This window comes from Xiphophorus maculatus, chromosome 6 (assembly GCF_002775205.1).
Source record: "Xiphophorus maculatus strain JP 163 A chromosome 6, X_maculatus-5.0-male, whole genome shotgun sequence".
Lineage (NCBI taxonomy): Eukaryota > Metazoa > Chordata > Actinopteri > Cyprinodontiformes > Poeciliidae > Xiphophorus > Xiphophorus maculatus.
This window is the reverse complement of record NC_036448.1, coordinates 2,894,588-2,902,993: the sequence shown is the minus strand read 5'-3', so window position 1 is coordinate 2,902,993 and position 8,406 is coordinate 2,894,588. Positions and strand designations below refer to the sequence as shown.

At 39.0% G+C, this 8,406-nt stretch overlaps 1 protein-coding gene across 1 annotated transcript; it reads left to right on the top strand.

Annotated features, from left to right (window-relative positions):
* The first annotated feature begins 196 nt into the window (after positions 1–196).
* On the top strand, positions 197–8,406 carry cdc7 (cell division cycle 7). The gene is made up of 12 exons (XM_014470005.2): positions 197–496; positions 747–837; positions 2,313–2,399; positions 2,539–2,674; positions 2,888–2,981; positions 4,087–4,229; positions 4,373–4,697; positions 4,836–4,943; positions 5,082–5,257; positions 5,389–5,471; positions 6,363–6,512; positions 6,611–8,406. Exons 2-12 carry the CDS (start codon positions 747–749, stop codon positions 7,036–7,038), a joined length of 1,821 nt encoding a protein of 606 aa, XP_014325491.1. The 5' UTR covers positions 197–496; the 3' UTR covers positions 7,039–8,406.

The following is an 8,406-nucleotide window of genomic DNA, read 5'->3' as shown; positions in this document are numbered from 1 at the left end:
ATTACTGGTAAAATGGGTGTTGTTAAGTTAGTTCAGTAGGTAGTATTTTTGTGTAATTGGGAGGTTATTTGCGTTTATGAGTCAGAACACATAGAAACTGTATTCAATGTACATCAGATGAGAATTAATATTTTTAGCAATGACAGAAACACCCTGTAGCCTTTTCTTTTTTTTTAGCTTCCATTCAAATACACTAAATATATGTTTTGACAGTGATTTCTTGTCCGTCATTGACGCTTCTATTATTTCTTCTTCTCGCAGACCACGTGATTTGCGCTGACTTATCGCGAGATGTGCCCACGTCACTTTTAGCGCGTAGTTTGTTGTCGGCGGAAGAGGTTCTATCAAAGTTAGAATAAAGTGTTTAAGTCGACTTTAGCACAAAAGAAACTTTCGAAATTAGCATTAAACTGAGGAAGGAGTACGTAAAGACGATATGGCGGATTAATGAAACCCTTATTTTCAATTCTGTGACTTTCAATAACCAAGTGAAGAGGTAAGTTTTTTGTGTTTTGCTGTAGACGCTGCGGGTAGCTTGTTCTGTAGTGGTAATGTCAAACTTTTGAGATATATGTTGTACCTTTCTTAGGCTTTTGTAACTTTTAACTAGATAATTTATCTAGTGACTGCAGTTCCTTGTTCGGTGGTTTTAATGTGTTATTTGACAAGATTAAAATTGAAGGAATGGTAACGAAGTTTGAAACTTGAATGTTTCCAGTAAGTTTGTCTGCGTGTCTGGCTTTCAGATGGAGCTTTCTCCTGTCTGCTCTGAGGACATCAGCTCACATGGAGGCATTTTGAAATCAGACACAGCTCACAGGAAAAGAAAGATCTCAAGTGAGTCAGGAGTTTTATGACAGCCGTTCTGTAGAATATACAAACTGTAGTTTGTAGTTAGTGCTAGTTTAAAACGGAACTTGTTTTTATTTGCAGCGTGTAATTCACACGTGTAATCTTTCAATACAAGTGTAAATTCTGAATTTAACTAGATCTATATTAATATTTTGTTTAGGTATAGTGGCTTCTAAAAGTATTCATGCTCCACCTTTTTCAGTTTTATTTTCCCATCTGGATTCTTTGACTTTGTAAACTGAAGTCAGCTTTTTATCCTACAGTGACAAAATGTGAAAATAGTGTTTTATTTAACTTTGACTTACAAACACAAAGAAGAAATAATAAATTTTCTTGTATAACTAGATTTTTTTTTTGGAATAACATTTGGAATATTTCTCCGATGCACCTCACTTTCCTTGGTATGCAAATGTAGATCCCAGTCAGACTTTGATCTACGTTTTGTAAATTAACCTGATCATGAAAGGCAAGTGAAGATGTTAACAGAGCCACTTGGTACATATTTTTAAAATTCTGCTGTATTGAAGGTCCATAAAAACAGCAATATTCATAATTTTCAAATAGATGACAGTCGTGTCGTTTGCAGATACTAAATAAACTAATAATTTTACAACATATCCATTTTCTAACACCCTTGTCCCTTAGAGGGATTGGGAGTACTTTTGGACACCCCTCCCGACACTTTTGGAGGGGTGCTGGTTCCTATCTCCAGCTAATGTTCCGGGCAAGAGGCGGGGTACACCCTGGACAGGTTGCTAGTCTGTTGCAGGGCAACACAGAAACAGATAGGACACACAACCATGCACACACACACACTCACACCTAGGGAGAATTTAGAGAGACCAATTAACCTAACAGTCATGTTTTTGGACTGTGGGAGGAATCCGGAGTACGTGGAGAGAACCCACGCATGCACAGGGAGAACATGCAAACTCCATGCAGAAAGACCCCAGGCCGGGAATCGAACCCAGGACCTTCTTGCTGCAAGGCAACAGCTCTGCCAACTGCGCAACCCACAACAAAACTACTCAGTGGTAGTTGTTATTGTGTCTTGTCTCTATGCTGTAACTGCGAAGTAATTTCCCTGCTGGGATGAATGAACTACTTCTATTCTATTCTATTCTAAAAATGACTTTTTGTCATTTTTTTCCCACTCAGTTTTTCTCCAGATTCCTTGTCAGGGAAAAATCTGAATTAACCTGCAGTAGTTCTGTTCAGTTGGCAGGGCAAGGTCTTTTGGAGCAACCCCTGCACCTCAAAAGACCTCAGCCTCTGAAGTATTCGGTTTTACTTTTTGATAAACTTGATGTTTCCATTTTTGTATGGAGTACCGAGGAAAAAAACTTAATTAAATTGTAGCATCTCACTGCATCTGAACAACTTTCTGAACCCAACATTATCTGAATGTTTAGTTTCGCTGCATTATATCCACCATTCATTTGTTTTTCTTTCGTGTTCAGAGGATGTGGAGCTGGATATTCAGTCCCTGTACAAAGCTGTCCCTCAGCTCTCCAAAGTGTTTCTCATCACGGACAAAATTGGAGAAGGTACATAGCAAACTTGTTTTTATTGGCTTAAGTACTATTTGCAAAAAAAAAAACAACAACTTTGTTTTAAGTTAAATTTATCCATGTTGTTAAATCCAAGCAAAAATGTCTTCAGAAAGATTCATGTATCTGCATTTAGGCACCTTCAGCTCAGTGTACTTGGGTGAAGCCCAGATGTATGATGGGAGGAGAGAGATGTTTGCACTGAAGCATCTCATCCCCACCAGCCATCCGACACGCATTGCTGCTGAACTTCAGTGCCTGACTTTGGCAGGGTGGGTCCAGCACTGTTTACTTCCCTAAAATGTTTTTTTTTTGTTCTTTTTTTTAATAAAGTTAATGAATATAGTGCATCGTAGATATTTGAACTCTTTTACAACTTGAAAACTACTGCTGGTAAATTTGTGAGGGAGGGGATTGTTTTGTTCTTTTTTTATTGTGATAAAAATTTTCCTTTCATTCCTGCTAAATTTTCCCTACTGCTGCAGCGGCAGGGAGAATGTGATGGGAGTGACGTACTGCTTCAGGAAGGAGGACCATGTTGTAATCGTAATGCCATACATGGAGCATCAACCTATTGTGGTTTGTACATGTTTGCAAAGTAAACTGGCAAAACGTATTTTTCATCTATATGCTTTCACCCCAACTGTAAATCCAAAATGTCTGCAAATTCATAAAACGTTTCAAATTTAATATTCTTAATTTTAGGCCTTAATAAAGGCTTGAGTATACCCAGATTTTTCATACTAGATATTATTTCCTTTTCTTCTGTTGGATTCATCATTCATCACAGAAAATATGGGTGATTTTAGTACCTGAAGACTATTTTTGATATTTCTTATAAAGTGTACTGTATACTGGAGATGCACTGATATGATATTAATTATTTCCAATATTTTACAAATTTTTAAATCGGGTATCAGCCACCATGGTCTGAGCCATAAGGACAGACCTATTTAGTCTAAATATGTGCTTTTGCTTTTAGTGACGTCATGCTTTATTAGAATTCCTAATAGCACTTTCTGAACCACTTGGAAGAAGTTTGTGGGAGTTTATTATTTCCATGTTTGGCCATTGCTTTTGTCAGTTTCCGTTTTTTATTATGTTTTTACATTGGCTGTTCTACTCCTAATTACACTGAATGAACACATGAAAGTTGTTTTTAAATGTTTGACCAAGCTTATCTGGCTGTTTGTGTATTTAAGTGAGATCTACTGTTGCAGAGCTATCAAATTAATTTGTAATTCAGTTCATTTAAGTCTGTTTTTCTTTTTTTTAAGGGAACATTTTAAGTTTATTCAGCACTGTTTATCTGTATCGAATCGATATTGGCCAATACTAAGCCTCATTTAAAGGAATGGAAAGGAAAAAAAGTGGATCAGTGCGTCTCTACTTGTATACTCAGGGACAGTCCTGAAACTAGGTAACTGAATTATAAAACCACTTAAGTCGCATGCCAGACCTTAAAAACTCACTTTAAAGTTGACAAAGTTCTACTGAACTTGCTTAAGTTCTGAAGTGAGTAAAATATGTTAAAGTAAATTCTAAGGTTTCTTTTAAAAATGTTATGTTGGTCGTATTTAAATGATAACTGATTTAGAAAAGATCTTAAAATAAGTTTTGAATGTAACTTACTCCATTGATGCGGCTGTCAGCTCTTGTATCTGAACTGTAACATGTTCTTCAGGACATCATCGGGTCACTGAGCTTCGAAGAGGTCCGCCTGTACATCTACCACCTGCTGAAAGCCCTGAAACACATCCATCAGTTTGGGATCATCCATCGGGACATCAAGCCAAACAATTTCCTCTACAACAGGAAGCACAGAATGTAAGTGTTTTGTGAACATAGTTCTGCTATGGAGGGGTTTTCCGATAGAAGAAGATAATTTTTTATATATGCAAACCCAGATTTTAGTGTAGCGGGTAACATTTCCGAGGTAAATTCTCATTATTCTGCGTGTGCAAATGTAGGTATGCGCTTGTGGACTTTGGCTTGGCCCAGGGAACCGCTGACTCCCAGATTGAGCTGCTGAAGGTGATGAGACAGAAGCCGTCACAGAAAGGTGGAGGGCCGCCAGGGAAACAGGAAACAGCACAAAGAAGCAGAGCACTTCCTAAACCCCCTGTTAAGACCACCAGCACCGCTCCAACTTCACTGGCTCTACCTCCACACCAATCAGTACCTTCTACCTCCTCCTCTTCCTCTCCCCGCATCACCATATCCCCCCCAGCACCTGGGAAAGCACTGGTTAGAAAAGCACGGGCCACCTCCTACTCGCGAACAAAACTCACAAAGGTGTCTACACTGAGATGTTTTACTGTCACTCCAGTTATTTTGTTGTAAATTATGCACAATTTAAAAGGGTTGTATTTCCTGTGTCTGCGCTTTCTTCTCCCTGCACTACATTTTTGGCTTTTGCATGTTTCGCTGTAGGATCTGGCAGGACTGCGCAGAGTTCCTCGACCGGTGTTTGGGGAGAGAAATCTGAACAGCTGCACACCAGCGCCCCCTACCTCTAAGCATGCACCACTTAAGACTGAAGTAAGAAATCCAAGGAGGGAGAGTTTTCTGTAGGGCTGCAACGATTAATCATAAAGTTAGATTTTCATGTTTATTTCTGTTGAATATTTCGAAGTTTCCATCATTTTACTAATGAGTTTCTTGCCGACCCAACACAAGTCGCTAAAAGCCAAGAAAACAGAGGATGCAGCCAGCTACAAACACGCTTCAGCCAACCGGGTCCTGGTGTCTGTCAGGACGTCCAGCAGCAGCCAGAAACCCCAGCGGGCCCCTCAGCAGGGCCTCACATGTAACTGCTACCTCACTGATCGCGTCTGCAACGTCTGCCTGGCCAGGTAAACAGTTGAAATCATTACAACTGGCATCGTAGGGTTCATCTCAGCTGGCTAAAGAATAATCCCATTAAATTACACATAAAGGCACTTTTGTTCATTTAGTGTGTAATGTTTTGTGTGTGTGTGTTAAGAAAGCAGCAGGTTGCACCCAGAGCGGGGACTCCCGGTTTTAGAGCGCCAGAAGTCCTGACCAAATGTCCCAACCAAGGCACAGGTTGGTGTTTGATGCAGTTATTCACAAGTTTGCCATAATGCACAGTGCCTTGAAATTGTTTCACTTCAAACACAAAGTTTAACGTAATTCATTTGTATTTCACCGTAAAATACACAAAGTAGTGTATAGTTACAAAATGAAAGGACAGTGATGTTTGGTTTTCCACATTTTTAACGAGCAAAAACCTCAAGTTGCTTGTACATTTGTACTCCAGCCCTCTGTACTTTGACACTCCTAAATTACAGACCCATTCAATAAATTAGAATGTTATTGAAAAGCGTATTAATTTGAACAGTTTCATCACTAAGTGAAACACTTTATATGTAATTATTACACACACATGGGTATTTGAAAGCCTTTATTTCTAGTAATTTTCTCCTTATAGTTAATGAAAAGATGACATTTAAGTTTAAAATGTTACATCAGACCAACAGAAAAAAAATTTTAAATTGGAAATAAGGGCTTAATGGAAAGTATGTTTAATACCTGCGAAAAGGTTATTTTCAAAATGTTCTTTTAATCTGACAAACGAGGCTCATCGTGTATTCTAATCTACTGAATATGACTGAATTCTCTGGTTCTTTTTAATATTGACTCCTGATGCAGAATCCACTATTTTCCAGACCTATCTGGGGAAAAAAATAAAAAATTCAAATCCTGTATGAGCGTTGTCTACTTTTAAATTAGACCATACTCTGGCTGACCTGGAACATAAAATCCCATTTTAAAGAAACAGTACATGGCTATTATGTAATAAAAATGTTGATAGTACGAACACTTCAGCAAGACAGTCAGATTTCAAACTGCCACAAAGGCAAATTGATCTTTTTTCAAGTCTTCTTCCTGTCCATGATGGTCTCTCCTCCTCTGTTGTAACACCCTGTGTTGCAGCCATAGACGTGTGGTCGGCTGGTGTGATCCTGCTGTCCCTGCTCAGTGGCCGCTACCCCTTCTTTAAAGCCAGCGACGACCTGATTGCCCTCGCACAGATCATGACCATCAGAGGCTCCAGGGAGACCATTCGGGCCGCAAAGACATTTGGTATGCATGAAACTGTGTCATCCTTAAAAAACGGCTCTAGACTTAAAACTGAAACATGTTATCAGTAAACTGGCTTTTGGGGGTTGAAACTTGTTCAGGAAAAGCAGTGGTGTGCAGCCGGGAGCTTCCTCGCCAGGACCTCAGGACGCTTTGTGAGAAGCTGAGAGGACTGAGGTCTTCAGCGGTCGTCACCATGGTTCCAGAAGCAGGTGGAGAGACGTCCGCCGCCCACAGAAACACAGACCAAGATGAAACTCCAACACATTCCTCCAACGGCCCTCAGCTCAACACGCACAAAGGAGAAATCAGTGAAACTCGCCCAGAAGACCACGAACATTCAGGTAGCAGCAAAGCCCCAACCAATCAGAGCTCCCCGTCAGAGAGTAAAGTGGGGGACGATAAGAAGGGCTGGGACAGGGTTCCTGACGAGGCCTTTGACCTTTTGGATCTGCTGCTGGACCTAAACCCTTCCACTAGGATCACAGCTGCTGAAGCTCTGCAGCATCCTCTCTTTAAGGATCTGTGACGCAGAGTTTCATACTAGCTGTCAACAGGATGAGAGCGTGTGGCTCTCCAGGCTGGGATTTGAACTTTTAATGATAAATAATTCACATGATTGTTTAGCAGGGTAATAGTTCATATAGGAGTGAAGAAGTTATGAGACTTTTATATAAAACATTGATGTAAATAAAGTTTAGACATTTTTCATGGCAGTCATGATGTAAACTTTTGAGCTTTGTTATGTAGTTTGAAAACTTTCATATAAACATTTGAGGGCTTTTAATTTGAAATAATTAGTTACCATGCAAGTACTTTGATTTCTACTGGGTTAGCTGCTGTCATTAATAGTATTTATTTATAAAGAAATGTCTCCTTTTTAAGATTTTTGTCATAAAATCTGGCTCTCGGACCACTGCACCTCCTGCTTTTTACTACCTGAAACAATAGAGCCATGCTCTTTCAACTTGAAACTTTCCACCAGAACTGCATGTGCCATAATCATCCTATAGCAACTTCTGTTCTAAAGCAGACTTTTGAGTTAGAACCTATGCAAACACATCTAGTAATTTGTGGAAATGTGCAACTGAGGAACTTAGAATCTATTATTTTTGTAGTTGTCATAAATCCTTGCATGATTCTTGGTTGGTGGTGCTTATATGAACTCTCTAGTTTCCCGGTTTAGACATTTAAACATTACGTACATTTTCAATAGTGTTAAAGGTTGAGGCTTCTCCAAAAGCTTGAAATCAACTTTTTTGGTGGTAAACTGTAAATATGTTTTTAAGGGTGCTATCTTTGTGTGATTTTAATTTTGTGATATTTTGCCTAAAACCATCTCAGATCTGGTCTCCTGAGGTTGAATAGTGACCAATTGAATTTTCCTATTGGTTACAACGGTACAGTGACTCCACAGTTCTGCCATAGATATAAAACCATCTCAGACACACGCCTCCTAGTGGCAAGTCAGGAAATTGAATAGTGAGCAGGACAGATATCTGATGTCCCCTAAAAAAAAAGTCTCTAGATTTGTTAGTTGGTCCAAAGATGTCCACTTTTGTCTGAATTTAAAAGCAAGAAATTTAGTCATCTAAGTTTGTCTTTTCACTAAGACATTCCTTTAATCTACCTAACTGGATTTATATATATGGATGGATGGCACAGCACAGCACAAGAACCCTGTAGTACTCCAAAAGTAACCCTAGGGTGTAGTGAATAAACAGCATGAATTGACATTCATACCAACAATAAATTTAAGTAAAAATCTAAACAAGACTGTTTGTAATGACATGACATAAAACTGTCACTGGGCCTAATGGAATCATCTTCAGACTTTGCTGATATATGTATAAAAATGGTGAATTATCACATAGTAATAAAACCACAGATTGAATCA

Bases quoted from the DNA above. Each gene is read 5' to 3' on its own strand.
- cdc7 (XM_014470005.2), top strand. From the start codon at position 747: ATGGAGCTTTCTCCTGTCTGCTCTGAGGACATCAGCTCACATGGAGGC. The intron at 2,982-4,086 runs GTTTGTACATGT...CATGTTCTTCAG, and splicing joins TGGAGCATCAACCTATTGTG to GACATCATCGGGTCACTGAG. The intron at 6,513-6,610 runs GTATGCATGAAA...AAACTTGTTCAG, and splicing joins TCGGGCCGCAAAGACATTTG to GAAAAGCAGTGGTGTGCAGC.